The sequence below is a fragment of the Dinoponera quadriceps genome, unplaced genomic scaffold, assembly GCF_001313825.1.
Source record: "Dinoponera quadriceps isolate SergipeBrazil2010 unplaced genomic scaffold, ASM131382v1 scaffold1308, whole genome shotgun sequence".
Taxonomy (NCBI): domain Eukaryota; kingdom Metazoa; phylum Arthropoda; class Insecta; order Hymenoptera; family Formicidae; genus Dinoponera; species Dinoponera quadriceps.
Genome location: NW_014555613.1, coordinates 1,778,064 through 1,798,510, shown reverse-complemented (window position 1 = coordinate 1,798,510; position 20,447 = coordinate 1,778,064). Strand labels below are relative to the sequence as shown.

The 20,447-nt window shown below is 36.8% G+C and overlaps 1 protein-coding gene across 1 annotated transcript in view; it reads right to left on the bottom strand.

Annotated features, from left to right (window-relative positions):
• LOC106744884 (protein timeless homolog) overlaps positions 1-19,652 on the bottom strand; it is a 113,113-nt gene extending 93,461 nt beyond the window's left edge. The window contains exons 1-15 of the mRNA XM_014620009.1: positions 19,358-19,652; positions 18,927-19,045; positions 18,689-18,842; positions 18,416-18,596; positions 18,211-18,342; positions 18,018-18,113; positions 17,719-17,882; positions 15,970-16,087; positions 15,638-15,891; positions 14,948-15,080; positions 14,715-14,869; positions 13,449-13,582; positions 13,205-13,355; positions 13,030-13,110; positions 6,707-6,804 (exon numbers count right to left, since the gene is read on the bottom strand). Coding sequence (XP_014475495.1) covers positions 6,707-6,804; positions 13,030-13,110; positions 13,205-13,355; positions 13,449-13,582; positions 14,715-14,869; positions 14,948-15,080; positions 15,638-15,891; positions 15,970-16,087; positions 17,719-17,882; positions 18,018-18,113; positions 18,211-18,342; positions 18,416-18,596; positions 18,689-18,842; positions 18,927-19,020 — 1,945 coding nt within the window. The 5' untranslated portion in view covers positions 19,021-19,045; positions 19,358-19,652. The remainder of the gene's footprint in view (positions 1-6,706; positions 6,805-13,029; positions 13,111-13,204; positions 13,356-13,448; positions 13,583-14,714; positions 14,870-14,947; positions 15,081-15,637; positions 15,892-15,969; positions 16,088-17,718; positions 17,883-18,017; positions 18,114-18,210; positions 18,343-18,415; positions 18,597-18,688; positions 18,843-18,926; positions 19,046-19,357) is intronic.
• Positions 19,653-20,447: the final 795 nt, after the last annotated feature.

Sequence of the window (20,447 nt, the reverse complement as noted above, 5' to 3'; positions counted from 1 at the left end):
AACAGAAACGCAAACGTCAGCCGGTGATCTACGTCGATATAACTCCCCGGCTGTGGTAATGTTAATTATTAAAACGACTCGTGATTCTCTTTCCGTGTATCAGTCCGAGCAATAAAGAAACGTGGAATTACGAATATATATTCGCGATAACTCCTGAGTGCTGAGGATTCGTATAAACAGACCTTCGACGTTTCTATTCCACAAGCGAACGGAGCTCGCATTTATAAATAGTTGTGGTAACATTGCGAGACTTTTCATTCTGAGGCCGCAGTACGCGATATTTTAATATTTGTTACATTCCCGATACCTCTATGACTGATTGATTTATTTGATAATTCTTTTTACTTTTATCGCGAAACACTCAATATTCAAATATTGGAATCAACGGTAACACGATGCAACATCCGATATATATGTGCGAATTACAATCAAAATATTTTATTTTAAAAAATATTATATTCTTTTATGTATATGTATACATTTATTCAGATACGACTCAAATAACACAAATATTCTCAAATATCCCATCCTCTCAATACATTTCCTGTACACTTTCTATACACGTTGGTAAAACGCGTAAAGATTCCGCGACATCCTCGGCGTCGCAGTCTCTTTCCTCCGAATTTTTAACATTGATTTGCATTCATGGCGTGAAGCATAGCCGTTAACCGAAGCAATTTCATGGAATTTAACCTTCAATCATAACTTCATTAACTGCCGCTGAGGGAGAACCAGCGTGGAAGCTTACGTGGGGGCTAAAGTGGCCCGAGTGTACCCCCTTGCATATCATTTGTATAGCTATAACAGCTTCAGATAGCGTCGAGAGCAACGCTCGCCCTTAGATATCTCCTTTTTTAACTGCTCATTCTCTCCCCACGACGGGTTTAGAGCCGGAAGGAAGAAAAGCCGGTGGATATATTTCACATGAATATCTCCCGAGATATGCCCGAACAGGAGCGGCAAAAGTAAAATATCTGCCGCCAATGAAGAAAGGGAAAGGGAGAACAGGGCGACATGGGAGGGAGGCACGACGAAATGAATGAACTCGTCGAGCACCGCTTTTGCATATTAATGGTTATACGTCGTTAGGAAAGGAGCTACCGTATCGCCCGGTGCGAGGGAAAACGATGAAAAAGAAACATTAACGCTGCGGTTGTCTCCCCGATACTTGAACACCCCTAAATGTCGGGCTGAAGAGCCCTCCGAACGCCGCACTCAATACTCGGCGTCGTTCGGTCATGAACGTTTTTATCTGCTCATGAGAAGCCGTCCTACGAATTCTTAAGTTCGTACGAAAGATCTGTTTCGAAATTTACACGCTATATAACGTGTGCAACGTGAAAAGAATGTGAAGAAAATATTGATCGATAATTAACCACGGTACGAATATGAAGAATGACCAACGATACGAACTTCTCTTAACAAATGTTAAGATAAAACTTATTTCTCGATAGGAAATTTGGTTCTATATTAATCCTGCAGATTCTGTCGAATTTGAAGAATGAATGGAGAATCACGAGATATAATATTATGCAGACTATTGGCCTAAATTGATGCTCGTTGAAAAAAAACATGCTGAAGATATCTGAGGAAGTATTTATTTAAGAATTATTAAATATTTGATTATCTCAATATTATATCTGCATTTAATTATTAAGTTTAGTAAACGTAATATATTAAATAAAAATGTATTAATGTAATTTGCTCAACTGCAGATAGGAAATGCGATAAGGAAATATTAAATGATTGATATAGGTAAAGAACATAACAAACTTCCTGTTTTCATAATCTCTTACTTATTATCTTTTCATTGAAGTTGAAAATTTTAATAGGATTTAGATAGGAAGAAGGAAGAAGTTGTAAAGCCAAAGAGAGAGCAAGTGTGTAAACGTTAATGAAGATTTAAATTTGGATCCGATACAATAACAGAGTTAAAGAAGAAAGAAATGAAACAAAAATATATTTTCTGTACTTTACGAGAAGAAAGTTTCTGATTTTGAAGAAGGCTGACGCATTATTTGCAAAAACAGCAAAAGTATATTTTTGAAAACATAGAAAAATGAAGTCTCGTGGAAAATCAACACATCCAATAACAGACATCGTCGAATTGGCTTCTTTTGAAAACGTAAAAGGTGCAACACGGCGCATCGCAATTTGATCGGAGGACAGAAGACATCGCATGTCCTATTTTGGTCAAATTACCTCAAGATCCGATGTTCGGGGGAGGAGAAAGGACGCTACGAGAATGCAAACATATGGTAGCAATCGCTCGAACGAGTACAGGATGTAAATTTCCGTCGTCGTTTTATTTCAAATCCCCTGGAACGCCGATTCGATCTGATTGTTGTTCATCCACGTTGTCGTGGCGAAATGAAAAGGATAATACCACACAACTGAAACAACTAAAAAAAAAAAACAAAAAAAAAGACAAGAGATTTAGTCAAATCTCCCACTCTCGGCTTACCACATTAAAAAGGATTGAAAGGATTTCCACCCTAAACGCTAATCCTACCGTGCATGTTGATTTTGATCAATGCGATATTTCAAAGTGCAAAGTGAATACAAACGATGCATATTTTTGTCGATCTCCATTTTGTTAAACGTAAAAAAGACGAATTATCAGGGAATCTCCTCAGAAGTTGTATGAGAAAGAAGAAAGGTAAAACTCGGAACAAATGTTGGTAGTACATCTGTTGTTTACTTTACGTCTTGTACTAAATAATTCTCGTTCGTTTCTATGGCTTCACGCCACTTGGAAGGAAGACGAAGTTTCCACTCCGATAAAAGTTCTCTCATACCTCTCGAAGCCACTTCTCCACTTCCTCGACATGCAGCCGGAATCCGGCGCCGCCAATCTACGTATTTTAGGTACACCGTACTCCTCCAGAAAATGTCAAAGATGATTTTCTTGTGCATTATGGTAAATAGGAAAAGTTATTATGGCAATGCAGGATCGACGCGACGCGAGGGATAGAAGAAAATTTATAGAAACGCCAGAGTGTTTGTGCGTGGAAACTGAGAAATCGTGCAAATTTGCACATCAGTGACGAAGGTTTCACAACAACATATATATATCCCTTCCATCACACGGGCATAAAGTCAGGAATATCGGAAATTCAACATTTACTTATCACAAAAGTGAACGTTAAAAATTTTACGACGATAACACCGAAGAGAGATATAAATGCGACGACACGTAAGAAGAAAGTTCAGAATCCTGGCGAAACGTGCGCGTCAGTTAACCAAATGTATACAAATTGAGCAGACGTATAGAAGGGATCGCTCGCACGACGTAGTATGCAAATTTCGTCGCTGCGCTTCACCGTTCCGGCAAGACTTTTCAATTTGACCTTCATTCATCAAACCTTCGACTTTCGAGAGGAGAAAAGAACACATGGATTGGTTTCTCGTGAACATCCATCACCCATTCGGTCTAACAAGTTAGAATCGAGCGGAGAGAAGAGAAAAATCGTACCGAAGTACAGCACATCTTCCTTCACTCCCTGCTCTCATACTTCTGGCCGAGGAAGTCGATGAAACGTATACTTTATACATAGCAGCAGTGCCCTTCCACTCGTAGACAGACATGAATAAATAAAACCTTCCGGTATGTGCCGCGGAACCTCCTCGATATCGATCGTGATTATTTATAAACGCTGTTGTTGAAGTATCCTTGTCAGGGGTGACAAATAATCGTTTGCCTCTTTCGACCTCCTTTCTACTCGAGGCTGCCCACCGAAATCATTAACGAGCTCGGGAAACGTTTTAATTCAAAGAGCATTCAGTTGGCTCAATAAGTTCCACAATACAGCGATAAAAACTTTCAATTACCATTGTTTTCCTCCGAATAATTTACAAAATTCAAAAGAGAGGAATTATATTTCAGCGAAAAGTGAATCCTCTCAAATTATAGTTACCGGTGACGAGGCACGCACAGCGAAAAGTCAAGTTTGAAAAGTCGTGAATTTTTAAAGTTCAAAATTCACGGAGCACTCTTTTGTCCACGATTTGCCCCACGTTTGTTCATTCATAATTCTTGTTTGTCCACCAAAAACGAGCTATTAACAAATAAACGTAAATAGACAAACTACTCATAACGGTAGACAAACGTAAATAGACAAACTACTCATAACGGTCATGGTTTACTTTCTTGTGTTTGTTTGTTAATAATTCATTTTTGTTTAGCGGACAAACAAGAAATAGATGGACAAAAGAATGCTCTGCGAATTTTTATAAAATTTCGCATTTCGAGGTACTAATTCCGCAGTTCTGAAAAGTTACGATAACAATGCTAACCATGGAACAATGACGATTCCGCAGAGATCTATCGCATAGGCCAAACGTGCTCTCGAGAACTCGGGTTTACCCAACGTAAACGAAGTATGAGCTAGAAAAAGCTTGCCTCACGAAGCAGCCGCCAATTTCCGCGGTGTGCTTTATCAACGCGAAACAGATACTCCATTATGTACAGCGTATGCAAAACCATCGGTATGTGGCCAAGTCGCAAAATACAGCCATTCGGACGCGTAAAGTGTGTGCGAACGTCGCTGAAGCGGAAAAACAACTTCGATCGACGAAACCAATGCGGTAGCGACCGATGCTACCGCCCTCCCCATGTAAAATCCATACGCGCACTGAACGGGATGCAAAAGCTTGGTCTTATTCGCGGATGGTTACCTTCATCCCTCTAATTTTTCATGTTTCCGTACATTATTGTCACTGCAAAAGCGAACGCGAAAATTTTGTCAATCATAAATTATAAGTGACAAAATAAACACATAAAGCAAGCTTTCGTCTGTGGACTCTAATTTAAAGTTCTAATTTTTCTGTAGCAAAAATATCAAGTTCGCTATTCGTCGCGAATTTTAAATTTTTTATGTTAAACACACACACACATATATACATTCGTACAATTAATTTTCAAATCTATTCAAAATTAAATAAAATACGAGGTTTCTTGCAAATAATTAAAAATCCTCATGCTATGTAAAAAAATAAATATAATAAGGGTACCGATTAACTGAAAGTTCGCGTGCGAAATTCCCATGCCTAATAGAGATAATGGAGGAACGTTTCAGACTACTCACGTCGTAAAATAAAGCAGTCTGGATATGTCAAGCGCGGATGTTTTATATAAAACATCCCCTCTGGGTGACTACACTACGTGACGACTACGGCACACGTTGGCAGGATATAAAAGAGAGATTAACATTTAACGACTTTGTCAGCCCACTGCCATCTATATAACGGGTCGCACACGGCAATGTTGTCATGTCCTGAGCTCTGGGATTCAGTGCAACGGATTGTAATTCATATGATCGTAAATGTTCTTTATTACGCCGACATTCGTGGCGAAGAATAAACGCGCGACGGAAGGAAGTTGAACGCGTACCCACCAGCCGTGTAACAAGACGATGAACAGATGCCTAACTAACAATTCGATACACAATGGTGCTTACAAAGTGGAGATTTTAGAAATAATTAATTTTAGGAAAGAATATTAAAAAATATATATCTCGGCCGCAGAATTGGAATTTCATTGGAAATTCTCTATTAATTTTAAATCTAAAATCTTTGTCTCTATATATGTATAATCTATATACATAACCTATATATAATATCTAAAACTTAAAATCTATTTTAAACAAAATTAAAATCGCTACTTGTTTCTAGAACCACCGTTTGCTCGCTTAATTGATGCGTCGCATTTTGTTACGCACCGTAATAAAATGCATAAAATATCCCATAAAAATAGAAGCTTTCGTAAATTGAAGTGTTTTAAATTGTACACAAAGAGAAATTTTACCGCGGGAACGTAACACAATGATTACTTTTTTTCATTAAAGTAAATTGTTTCTGTCTATAAAATCGTAACGTGAAAATTAAAATTAAAAGATTTAGGACGTTGCTAACAGCTATTATTGTACTGGTAATAAACAGAGGTAAATACGTAGCGGGCACCGGATCGTCGTGAAATCTCGGCACTGAATAGCGTAGTTATTCACACATAAATTAGGCGCGTGAAATGAATACCAACGGCACGTTTAATTAAATTTGTGTCGTGATATATGCGCCAGTTATTACAAATCGCAACTCCCCTCTGACACAATCCCCTCTATAAGGGGAATGCACCCAGAATAAAATCATGTGCTTTATACATTCCCCTTCTTCGTTGCTTCTAAAACAAAAAAGAGTTACGTAGTTCTACTGCCCAGTGCTTTGTATACGCCCACGTTCCTCTTCCAAAATGTTTAAGTAAACATCATAATTTAACGCATCAGCAGTCGTAACGAACTCCTTCGCAAAGGAAGGAAAACAGCTCATTACTTTCATGCTTTAACCTAATAACGGACTTTGCTCTCATTATAATTAGGCGGACTCAAAGAAGGAACTACTCTTTTCTCACGGGGTTATGTATGCAAAAAGAAAATAAGTTTCCTGATAGAGACGCCGAAGTTGCACAGGCGATCCTTGGGGAAAGTAAAAAGTGCTAACGACCTATGATTCGAAAGTACCAAATTTGAACTTTATTTCCGAGACAAGCTATATATCGAAGATTGTCGATATGTGATATTTCACTTTTAAATCGACCAATCCTACCGTGTATGTCATTCCAATGGTTTGAAGAATAATATCGAGGAAAACGGTTGAATGTTAATTTCTATAATGTAAAATAGAAAAAAAATGTTTGAAAAATATGACTCACCGCCCAGATCTGTAAAGAAGATCTCACGCAGAGCCAGAAACTCTTCCTCGGGAGGTATGTTTGCTCTACCAAAGCAGTCATTCTCAGGCCAGATTTCTCTAAACAAATTCAAATAAAGTAACTGTTAAAATGTTACATTTATTAGTAGATATAAACTTATCCTATAACATGACATGATGATATAAATATCATTCGTTCAAACAATAAATTAAATCAAAATTTATATGATTTTAATTTCCAAGAGTACTTGTTATACTCTTATTACAGTCTTCTCTCAGCAATTCTTCCGAGTTGTAACAAACTCCTTCTCGAAGTGCGATATCATGGCGATGATACGTAACGATATTATCCGACAACTTTTTAATAATAAATGACATAATGACTTTCTGCGCTTTATTAAAAAGACTAAAATAATTAAATAAAGCAAACATTTATTATCACGAATCACACAAATGAGAAAGATTCATTCGAGTGCGACGTAGTCAGAGAGAGGCACGGCAAGAAGAAGTGCGAGTGACAAACTCAATAGATCTCGTAGACGACTCCTTTGAGTACAAGAGTTTCACCACGACCTACGTCAACATCGGACTCCTTGCGTCAAGTGCTCACACCCAACCCTCATTCTTCGTCACACCCTATCTTTGCTCGCCTGCCAGTGATGTCGGCATACATGCATCTCCTTTGCAGAGTACCTGTATCTTAAAATTACGAGGTGGAAAGTGTCATAGTCAAAGAGATAGCAAACTGTTCGAAAAGATAAAAAAGAGACGACAGAAAGAAAAGAAGAAATTTCGATCACCATAATAATAACGTGGATCTATTTCAATTTCATTAAATTTGCTGAATTGCTTTAACTGAATATTGTTTTCACAAAATTCGATTGGGGGGTTTCTTTTTACAAAACGAGATGTACAAGACTTATGTTTTATATCTCAACGTCGATTTCTAAGCGCCTCGAACTTATAAATTATTGTTCATTCGATGTTATTATTAAAAAGAAAGAAATATATCAAATCCGTATATGAAAGGTAGCTTACTAGATCTAGAATACTTCCTGTATACTTTGATGAGGATTAAGAAAAAAAAATAAGAGATAGTCGTGCGCGAACGTGACTGGTGAACGAAGGTAAAGTCACGTCTTCTGGAACGCATCGGAAAAGAGTAGCTAATGGTGTAAAATTTATAACTTTATATTTTAACTTTATATTATATGGCAAAATACTTTTCAAACAATTTTCCTATAATTATATCTGCTATAAATTTTCACTGAAAAGAATATTAGAAGCAGCTTTTCATAAAATTTCACTAAAAGTAGAAATTATCAAAAAAAATTGTTTCTTAAGTTAAATGTAAATTCCAATTAATATATACATCCTTGTTCCGTTTTTAATGTATAAATTTCATTTTTAAATATAAATCTATAGACACTATAATATTCATATTTAAACATTTTTCTATCGCGTCTTTTATACAGATTCTTAACTTAAAAGCTACCAAAAAACTTTAATATAAAAAATTCTAATATTGCGGATGATTGATCGCGTAATACATATAATATTCAAATTTGAATGAACCGAAAAATCACGAAGTGTAAAAAACGCGATAAAAGTTATAATGCTAAGGAGGAAGAACTTCTTGATATTTTTACGGTAAAATCGTGGCTCTTAGTCGTGGAAGCAGAAATAACGATGAAAATCCTTGCTACTGTGCTCTGCAGCCGCGCAACACACGATTGATAATGAAAATCGTTCCTACTTTACTCCCTCCTAACAGCGGCGGAGACGAATTAAAATCCGAGAATTGGATTTGGTCACTTGACATGAAATCGCACTTAGTTACGATTCTACCATATAAAAGCGAAACGTATGGCTCGTTTTAACAGAAACACGTACGTACGATGTGTTTCATTTTATGCGTACACCCGCGACACACATCCGTACGTTTTACAATATACGACTCTGGTTGGAACCAAGTCCGGACATGATCCGTCCCGTTTACACGTGGAACAGAGACGTAATCCATACAGTATCCGCAGGGCGAGTCGCACAACTAGCATATAAAACGTTAAGAGCGAATTCCCCACTTAAATTTGGAAAATCGTCATAGAAGAGAATGTCGAGAAAGAAATGTTAATTTACCGCAACTTTCTTTTTAAATATACAAACTATATATAAATAAATATATATAAATTATATCCAAGGGGTCATTCAACAATTACGTCACGCGAAATTTGAGTTTTTTTCACCCTCCCCTTTTTCGTCACAAAATATTTGAACCCCCCTTAAATATTACGTGATATGTGGAATTCCTCCTCTTCGCCTCCACATTGTTATTAAATTTCTTTAAATTCAGCACGAAAATAAGTACTGTGCATCGAGGGCTTAATGTGACGTTCTATGGCCTTTACTCATCCTGCACAGTCTTCTTGCACGCAAGCTAATAGACTCCCCTTTTCCCTCGTGATTGATGACGTAATTGTTGAATGATCCCTAATAATCAAATCTCGATTTCAAACATTTTGTTCAAATAACGTTCATTTAAGAAATGAGAAACAACGTTCATTCGAAAAATTAAACTAAAGCTTTTTATACGAAAAAAGGAATCGAGCGTTCTTTTATCCTCTTCGATCTTAATATACGAACTTTGCTTTGTTAAGCAATTCTTTTTGTAATTCACTTGCGCTGGCGAAGTTTAATCCGCGAAAAGAACTTTATTCTCAGTTATCTATAACTTGGAAAAAAAATCCCACTTTAAGAAAAAATTGACTTCAACGATTCACGTATTAGTCGCGATTCGGGCGATAGCGCGTTCTGGAATCGCTGGTCAGAGACGTCTGGTCCACTTTCGAAAGCTTTCCGAAATTCTCCCCACTGGAGATGAATCCAATAAGCAGTCGCAAGGGGGAGAACGCCAGAAGAAGAGGAAGGGCGCTGTCCCCGGAGCGGAAGAAGTGGCTCGTACAACGCTGCTGGCTGCTGGCTGCCTGAATAGAAATTCAGCAGCATACAATCCCCATTATCCCTCGATTTGAAGTCCCGCGACAATGGAATCTCTCAGACGCGCCGTGCTCGTTCGTCTCCCCGCGACTCAACGTTCCGACATACAAGCCGATACCGCTTTGCCAGACATGAAATGGATAATTTCGACACGTCCATTTTCGTGTTTGGCAAAGGAGAATCAAAATGATGAGTCACCCTTCGGAACCGGATATTAAGATGTCACAGAAAGGAGCTTTTAGGGACGTACGCAAAGCGTCACGCTTCTTCAGTAGCTTCAAGAGTTGCGCATGAACATCTTTATTTTCTTTTCTCTACCATTCTACTAATTGCATGCACAAATCAACGTGATTGTCTTCGGAATAATCCATATCTTACTTTCGATATCGCCGGACAAATCGGATTTTGCGCGTCGACGATTCCGTGTATTAATCATGAACGAATATCTCAAAATAAATACAGAGAGGTAAGCAGGGAAACTCCAAACAAAAGATTTCTCTCTGCAAACGACAAAATCGTTACTGCATTACGCTTGTAATAAAGATGGAGGAGAGAAAATTATAAACCGGCGCGATTTCTTCGCCACAATTATCCCATGTCTCCGAATCCTTATGTTAAAGTCGCCGTGCCGATAAGAGGGTTACAGACGGCGCGAATGGAAAATTAGGGAGCTAAAACCGGTAGCCAGACGGTGGAGTATTTGCCAGGCAAACGAAACACAATTACTAGAAGCACTGCACCCGCAGCTGCGAGACGAAGACGCGCACGTGAAGAGAACAGGGGTATTACATTGTTTACCTTACGTACCTACGTATTACCGTAAATGTCTTATTAATAATATTGTCTGCGCCCAAGCGCAGTCTATGTATAGGGTAGTCAACTGTCTGCTACTTTTATACCATTGTGTGCACAAGGTCAGCATGATCCTGCCTGCAGACTTCCATTGTGTACTTGCCATAGTAAACATTAGCCCATAAAATGGACGGTGGAATATTACGTACAATCTCGCAAAGTAGTTCACAGCGATGATACCGGCGTAAAGAAAAATCGCGGAGGGTACTATAATTTCATAGCTTCGCAATAGAGGAGACAGCCGCGATAAAACGGATTTTTATTTCCGCGTGTGTGTGCGCGCGAGCATGAGCGCGGTTTTATCACGACACACTTCAATTTAACAGAACTAATAAAATTAATTTATTATTAGAACAGTACATGTCCCCGGGTGAAATCGTATCTTAGCACACTAACATTTTTAAACTCGAGCTCGACAAGACGGTCATTTTAAAGTTACAAAGAGGACCCGGGAGATAGTGATAGCGATTACCACGAAATGTTATGAGTATTTATATAATACAATGTATATATATATATATATATATATATATATATATACATTGTATTATATANTATATATATATATATATATATATATATATATATATATAACTTGTGAATAATGGATACGCGTGGTCACTCATTTTGCTTGTATTCGTGACACATTTGGTTATATTTGGTGAGCATTTTTTAAATTTTGATAGTTACGCGTTAATAATCAAAATGTTAATTTTTCAATATTTATTCTCTTAAAAACACAACTTTTATTTTCAAAATTAAAAAATAAAGTAATTAATTTGATATTATTTGCCTAAATATTATTTGTATTTTAGAAAAAGATGTAACGTGCAATCTAATAATTATTCACAATATGATTATAAATTATTTTTTTTATTTCTATATCGACGGGGGGGAGAAGAGTAATTCCGTATGTCACGTAATATTAAAAGAGGACAAATACTTTGTGAAGGGGAGCAAGGGGAGAAGAGATAAAAATTACCCAAATTTAACATGACGTAATTGTTGAATGCCCCATAAGATGATTAACTTTGACGAATAATTTTGACGTTAATGGTTTCGCACAGTAATTATGATTCATTCAATGTATAAGAAATATAACTCAAGATGCTCACAAACTGTGTACACGTCCGTGTTTAGCACAAAGGCGAAAAGCTTCAAGAAGAGAATACATAGAGGAATCTATTTACACGTCGACGAGTTTATCAGCAAGGTATATCGAATCCCACGAAAGCATCGAGGCGGCGATTAAGCCTTAGAACCAGAAGGGTTGGCGAGGTGGAACGCAGAAACAAGTTGACGGAGGGACACGACTCATAGGCACATTTAGAGGTGGAACACTTCAAAGAGTTGGTAGGATACCCGTTCACCTCGGTGAACCGGTGTATACTGACGCGTTGCAAGAGCGGCAGATCCCTTTCAGATTTAATGTAATGTAAATATCTGCGGCAGTGCAAACGCCTGGCTTTTCGCCGGTTAATTGGCCGTGTGACTGGTCGGTGTACAAAGCCGAAAAAATTTCGAGCGGATCAATAAGGGAGTAGCCTAATTAATGAGTTATCTGTATTATGATAAGGTAATGTTTAATAATAAAACTATAAAATAATAATAATAGCGTATCTTTCATCGATGTTGCTTTTTTCGAAATATCTTAAAAGTCAGTTTTAGTTTATTTTCTTATTTTTTTTATTAAAATGAAGAGTGTGACCAGATTATATGTAACCTATTTGATATGTCATATAGTAGATTCATCAAACACTCTCTGTAATTTTATCGCGTGATTAAAAGTTGTTTGCATCCACGTCATTATCCCGTTTATGTATATCTCTTACGCTTCGGCACAAACGATCAAAAATTCAGCGGGGTTTACGAGAATAAATCCCGCTTTCTTCCTGACTTTCTAACCCTACTACAATGAACGCCTTTGTTTACTCGAACAAAGCCGTGCAACCCCCATAATTAACGTCCGACTTAGCTTGAGATGCTTATCTATTACCGTCTACGAGCACTATACTCCACCATAAAAATATATGTGATAAAAGAGCAAAGGAACGAAGGATTTTCCTTTTAATTATACCAAAAATGGCGAGAATTTAAAATTAAACGTTACACAGTAGAAGCGCGGATCACTTTATGAAAAATTCGCAAAGAAAATTTTCTGTCGCTAACAGTATTGTGTGTGTGCGCGATTTTCATGAAAATTTATGTGTTAATTTCTCGTATGCACGTAGCATGTTAAATTATAACGTTACAGACAAGAGATTGCACATAACCTGCGTCAAAACAAATGAATTATTTCGTGTACTTTACTCGAGCAAAGACTTTTGCAGTGAGAAGACCTCTTATCTATTACATTGCATGACAACGATGGTTCAAGCCCAACTGATTTTCAGAATAAACACCGTGTTCTCCGTCTCGCGCATGACAACGAGTTATTTTTCCGGAATCGCTTCTCAAAATAAACAGGTGTCTTACCTTGCCGCACGTAGAAGACCAACTGCCTGTTCCAGGTTCTTCTGCCGCATTAATTTCTGAATTCTCTTCATTGCGTCCTCTCTAATAAAAGCATAAACATGAGACGCTCAAAACAACGGTGTTTCACTTCAAAAACGTTCATAAAAAAATTAATTAGCACAATAATGGTACGTACTTCTGATCATCTATAGGCGTTTCTAAAGTTGCATCAAACGGTATCACTTCCGGTATGGCGCCACCTTGCATTACAACGGTTATTTCGGGACCAATTGTGTCCCAACGTTCTTCCAAAGTAACAGTTGGAGTTGTATCTTTGGGGGCAGGCTCTGATAAAATTAACAAAATTGAACAATTCAGCGCGTATAAAAAGATATCGGATTTATTCTATATCACTTAGCACTTAAAAAAAGCAATCTTACTTTTTTGTTTTTTGACCTTCTGCCTCTTGAGCTTCACTTTTTGAACTATTAAATGACGTTGCTCCTTCTCGCAGAAATGTTCCAGCATTTTCAGAAATATGTGAACAGTAGTCACAAGATCCACCAAGTAGAGTCTAAAAGATAAATATGCTTTAACTCCATAGTTACATTGTTCCATACTATATAATCACAAGGATGTCGGTGAACTTGAACCCGCTTCCCTTGTAACAAGAAGTTAATTCAATCTCGCGGCACGTGCATTAATTTGTCAATTTAGTTCCGTTGGCGTTACTACCACCAACCAAAGTTTAACGAAGCCGTCGTACTGTTTTCGTCAGCGTCGCCGAAACGTCAAAGTAGCAACGGCATTGCGGTGCGTCGCGTCGCGTCGCGCCGCCCTTACATTTCCGTCGTGGAAATCCGCGCAAAACCCGTCAAACTCGTGGCAAGTTGAACGCCCACCGCCTTTTCCCATTTCGCCGGCCGGAAGGTCGATAAAAGTTGTTTATTCCGCTGAGGAACGTAGAAGGGAGAAGAAACCGGGCGGGTTTGCGCTAGCGAGACCGAAGAAGAGAAATAGTCGAGAAGGAACGCGTCGGAGGGAGCCGGAGTGGCTTCCTGGCTGGTCGAACCGATTGATCCGAAAGTGAATCAATCTGTCTGCGGTAGATAAAACTTTCGGTAAAGAGTTCTCCCTCTTCACGACGCGGTCCGCCCGGTATAGACGATTGTTCGGTGTAGGACGACGCGTCGCATAACTTTTCGCGATACCGCGTTGTGTTACAGCCTGTTGAAAATTCGCGACTTACGCCACCGAATCATAGAAACGATGATCGCGACTAAACGCGAAAAAACGAGAAGCACATCAACTATCTAATATAATCAACTGTCTAATTTAATTTATTTCCCGTGCTCAGTATTGCAATGTTGGCGCTTTGATTGCCATTGCAAATTCTAATTGCCATAATTTATGATGAAATTTCGCGTGTTGAGTCTGAGCGAACGTGTTTTGCGGAACGCGGTAATATCAGTAACGAATTGAATATTAAATCTGAGTTTGTCAGTTTTTTGATCGCCAATATTATTATATTACTTACATAGACTATAATGCATAACTGAATCGCTTAATTAAATTGTTAATTTCGTCCTAAAATGTTCATAACCGCGTATATTGTTTTAAAAGGAAAGAAAGGAAATTATAATAATCAGACTACGTAATTTATTTTATACGATAATAATTACAATGATCAAATTTTGTTTACTCACCGTGACATCTTATTCTCGTCATAGTATAAAAACTGCAAAAATATCGTTTCACGATATTCCGGAACATAAAAAATGTTGCTTTTAATTATTTTGCTGGACTCTCTAACACCGTAAAACGTACTCTTATCCATTGCCATTAAAGTGTTAAGAAGTTCCTAAAACGCGACGTAAACATTTTTTGCCAAATTCTCTCAACATTAGAATTTGAAACTTACTACCATATAGATACTTACTTGATACGCTTTCAATGCTATGTGCAATCTACGAGACCAAATTGGTATTCTCTTTTTGTCAGTAAGAATCATCTCATAATATTGGTCTATTTGTCTTTGTACTAAATGGAATATTTCCGTGGATATAGTTTCGCTGTCGAGAAATCGATAAATAATACAGAATTAATAATATATTCCAATTTATATAACTCACGATACAGTTTCATATAAAATAAACACTGAAATGGAATAGTTAGTCGTTAAAATTTAATCGTGAACAAATATAGTACTAAATAAAATGAATAAATGTGATGTGTATGAATATTCAGAACGAACCATCTAGCATAACTTTGCAAGACTTGCAATAGTTTTTAATACGAACAAAACTAAATATCTATTATCTACCAAAAATGATACATCATGATGACGATTAAATAGTCTTAATATGAATGTTTTTTTAGAACTGCGCAATGATCAACAATCATTCACAAACAATTTGTACAATGAACTTAAACATTATTTTATATAAAGTTTGATGGTTCGCTCAGTACGCAGACGCTGCAAAATATTCTCCCTAGACGAGAGCTAAAAGAAAGCGGCGATGCGTAAAACGAGTTCGGAAACTGTCTCGCTTTCTGCTTCTTTAGAGGGGATATGCGAGCGGCGACCATGTGGAGTTTGCTATGAGAGAACCAAAGTGCGAAAATTTACCTCACATATTTCACTTCGAACTTATAATGGCGATTGAACTCCATGAAGAAACGCAAGGCCCACAGATAAGAAACAGTGTCAGGTACGTCGCCATTGATGATGCAAGACCTGCCGAATTTCATCACGGGATTGTAAGCCCCACTTAGGAACTCTACACAAAATTCTTTGAGGAAAAGTCGCACGCTAAGAACAGACATACGTTCTTCTTTAGTTTCCTGCGGGCCTATTTTGTCCTTGCGTTTCTTTACCCTTTTCTGTTACATAGAAAAAACATGTTTTCTAGAAAAACGTTGTAATAAAATTTTCTTTGCTCACGTGTTTGCAAAATTCACCTTGTTGTGACCAAATTCCAAGGCTTCAATCTTCTGATATGGTTTGTGGCATATCATTTGATTTTCTCCGATGGCTTTCATATTTTGCACAACGTAAGTACCGCCAAATTGTGAGTGTCTACATATTTAATGAGAAAATAATAATGAGAAAATAACTAGAGAAACCACACGATTGATTTCAAAGCAAAGACATGTACGGAAAATACAAATGTAAGATAACTAATCTTATGGTATGACATGGGGTATCGGGAGAACAATATATTTCGAACCAAACATATTGAAAATCTTAAAATTTCGTATTTTTCCTCTGCATGCGCATAAATTGAGAAGCGAGGAAAACGTACTTTCTCGCTACTAAAAAAAAAGGAATTGATCATTCAAATCCAATTTCATCCATGACTCCCGAAGATCCAATCAACGGGATAGAAGGCAGCTGTCACCGGCAGATAGTTTCCTAAATGACGAAGACGCGAAGACCCACCCCTACTACTCCTTCTACTTTTTCGCGAGAAACTCGATTCCATCATCTCTCTCCAAATATTTTTTAAACAGACGGTTAACTTCCCAAAATATGTCAAAGTATGATAACCGTGCCGCGGATAAAATTAAAGTGGATAGCAATTTATAAAATTTACGTTCGCCGGTCTTTAATCATCGCGATATGTATCCGGGGACAATACATTCAAGTTTTCCAAAGCAGCAATGTTAATTTAAATAAACCAGAAAACCCACATAAAATAATTTCAACGATAAACTTATATACAATGAAACGAGAATAATGCAAATAATACGATAAATGTAGAATAATTTGAAAACGTAGCGCAAGGATTATGACGCGCGAGGTTTGGATATACGTCCAATTTTGTTACTATGTTTACCGTTGCTATCAAAGAGAGATCTGCTCGTGACATAGCTACGGGCTGCTTTATCGTTTTCCGATCAAATTATCTTTCCATCGATCGATAAGAAACACGAAGGAGGCGGAGGATCTTTTCATCGCGCACTTCCAGTCCCTTTCAAGTCGTAAAAAGCCTTTCGCGCAAAGACGCAACCGCGCGCACCCGGGACTTCGAACGCGCTCGTTACAAGAATACGGCTCGCTTCCTTCCAACAAGTGGATAAAAGCTTTTATTCATGCTTCGGGCGGTCCTGTCTTAAAAACTAGGTCATATTCATTACACGCGTATAGCATCGCGAGCAAGCCGCAAAACCCCCTAAGGTATCCGTCAAGTAGCAATCAACGCCTTTTAGCTATCCCATTTTTACGATCACGGGCTTTTAACTATAGCCTCTCATTAGAGCAGTAATTATGCGGTAGCCACCTATTGGTGAGAGTGCATTTTACCATGTTTCACGATAAAAACGCACGGATATACGATTAACGTATAGATAAAACCGAATGAAGCATAGACGACAGTTTGCCGTGTCCTGAATACCGAATAAGTCTATTGATTGTGCGCGTGTCTGAAGAGCCGTTTTAATTGCATTCTTTCGAGTATTCGAATAAAATGTCCGAGTAAAATTTTATACGATTCACGTAAATTCTCTATTCACTTTTAACGATCATTTTCTATATTCATAAATATCGTATTCACTAAACTGACATTGTTTTAAATTTTGTAAAGATGATTCGTATAAAAACAATTTTTTTTTTTTAGTTTGAGCAATAGCAGCATAACGTGAGTGCGACGTAACGCGTTCTCATTATAATTATAAATAATCTGATTAATATATATTGTATAAACCTACCTGGATCCGGCATATTTTTTCATCTTGTTCGTCTTTTCGTTCTGTTCCTTTTCCAGCAAAGCTACAAGTGTAGCCTCATCGTTCTCTTTTTCAGCGGTGCTACGTTGCAACTCAGATGCAGCTAACTGTCTTGCATTTTGCTCACGCAACATCAGAGATATAATCTATCCAAATGTGAAAGCACTGTCATTATTTATGAATAATAAATTATTTCAAATTATTTTCACGGAAATTATATCCAAATACGTAAAAGTAATAAAAGAATTTATATAAATTATTCATATTTTATGTTTATATACCTCTAAGATTTGCATGTGATACTGCTGCTCTTTCTTGTTACTGACAATGAACAACAATATATCCACAATACCTGATGTATGATACGCAAATAATATCTATAAAAGAAAATACTTTGTGTTAATTAAGATAACATTTAATATATTAAATGTAAAAGAATGCAAAATGTATCTCAATTTTAATATAGCAATTTACTTCATCATGAACAGTAGCATCATTTCCGGTTCTTTTATCATTATCAAAAGATGGCACTTGCAATACATTTCTAATTAAAATAAGTATCCTCTCAATTGTCATCTCATTTTCCTCATCTCTTTCTGTATTATCCTATAAAATAAATAAATGTTTTATAGTTCACTCTACACTGAGTCTATGTGTGTGTTAGAAGTATCTCACTCACAATATTAAGTAGATTTCCTAAACGAGTAGCTACTACTGACCATACACTATCATCAGTTAACGCTGCTTTATATTCATGCAAGTATGAAATAATTTGTTGATAGAAATTATACATTGTTTTCTCGGTCGGTATTTGTTCATTGAAGATTACAAACGCAGGACTTGTTAGATTAATAATTAATCTATTCAGGGAAAAGAACATAAGATTATAAATAAGCCTGTATTATTATTGTAATCAGCACATGTTTTAAAATGCATTGAGACCAACACATACCGTAATAATACATCCCAAAGTTCAGTATTACTGACATGATGTATAAGAATTTTTACAAGATCTTTCTGAAGTAACTTTGATCGACCAAGGAAACGTCTAATAGTATGAGTATCGTCATCTCTCTTAAGATATCTGATCAGATCTTTTATAACATCTATTAACAAGTTAATTGCATTGTCAAATATTAGTTATTCCTAAATAAATCATATCCGAAAAAAATATAAAGTATGAATCTTACCTAAACAATACTTGTCTAAATGGTAGTTAGTTCCGTCGAAATATCCAAGCACAGCGCAAGTGGCTGTGAGTTCAGCAGAAAGATAATCTTCCATTCTTAAGTACTTTACACTGGGAAATCTTCAATACAAAATATATAATTGTCAGGCAAAGTATGACATTGATATTCACAAGTATCACAGTGAATAATGGTGCGCACAATTTAGCAAGCCACTGTGAATCATGAGAAAATCCAGTAAATGACCAGAATAAAGCATTACTTTAACTTGACTATCATATATAATTTGCATTGCAGAATTAAAAATTAATTTGAAAAGCATCGTTTATTTGTTTTTACAGATATAAACACTATAACAGTGACAGCTGATGGGGATTGTTCACGATATAAATGCTAGATTTGAATAAAATCGTGAAATAATTCGAAATACTTACCGGACATATCAGCTTAACAATGACGATGTTAAAATCATTGTACTTTACGAACAATCATCGATCTCACTTCCAACATAGAAATACTGCCGGGCCATGAAATTCTAGGTTAAGTCACGCACGAAGTAAAGCACACGCGCGTGAAACGAGAATTCGACAGCTTTAACGAGGTACACTCTCAAAGAATACGTCACACTAGCAACACATAACAGATTACGTTAATTTGTCACTTTCGCGTTTCTCACGAGCAAGGCAAAACAATTTGTGGGCGCGTACACTATCAAACGCAACAGGTGAGGAAAACGCGGGAAACGAACTTGGCTCGCTGTTCTGTAATTGGTCCGTCATGTTCGGCTATTTCCGTATCTCAATCTCAGTTCGGCTATTTCCGTATCTCAATCTCAGTTCGGCTGAACCGGTTACGACAAGTTTAGCATTCGTACATCAGCCAGCGCAGCTTTAGGTGAATTATTACTCAATTCATTATTTGATTCATTTGTTTCCATCATTCTGTACACTTTATGCGCTTCAAATAAAACAGACATACAGTTTGAGTTATCGAAAGGTGAAAAAGTATGAAAAAATGCATGAAAGTACAGGTGATGTATGCAACACTACGAAGTGAATAGCTCTGTTTCGTTAAATATTTTCGATGAAATTAGTTTTTTGTATAAAACAAGCGTTTCTTGATGAAAACTGAGACGATTTGAAACTGCGACCGATTAAAGATTAATAGTAATGCCGTATTGTTCAACTAACCTCTATTAGACTGTTAACTGTTATTGAGCATTCAATAGCGACGATTTTCGAACACCGTGCGAAAATATCTGGTAAAAAGTTTTCATATATAATCATACAATATCATGTAACCATATAAAACCATATATATATATATATAAAAATATAAAATTATATATAATTCCTTATATGATGATATATAATTTTACATAACTATATATAATTATGTATGATGCTACCTAATTTCTTTAACGAGTCGAGTAAAGTATATATATTCATACAAGGAAATTATGATTTTTTATCCCTAATAGGTTAATTCATTGGCGATATATTGGGCCAATATTGGTTATATTAA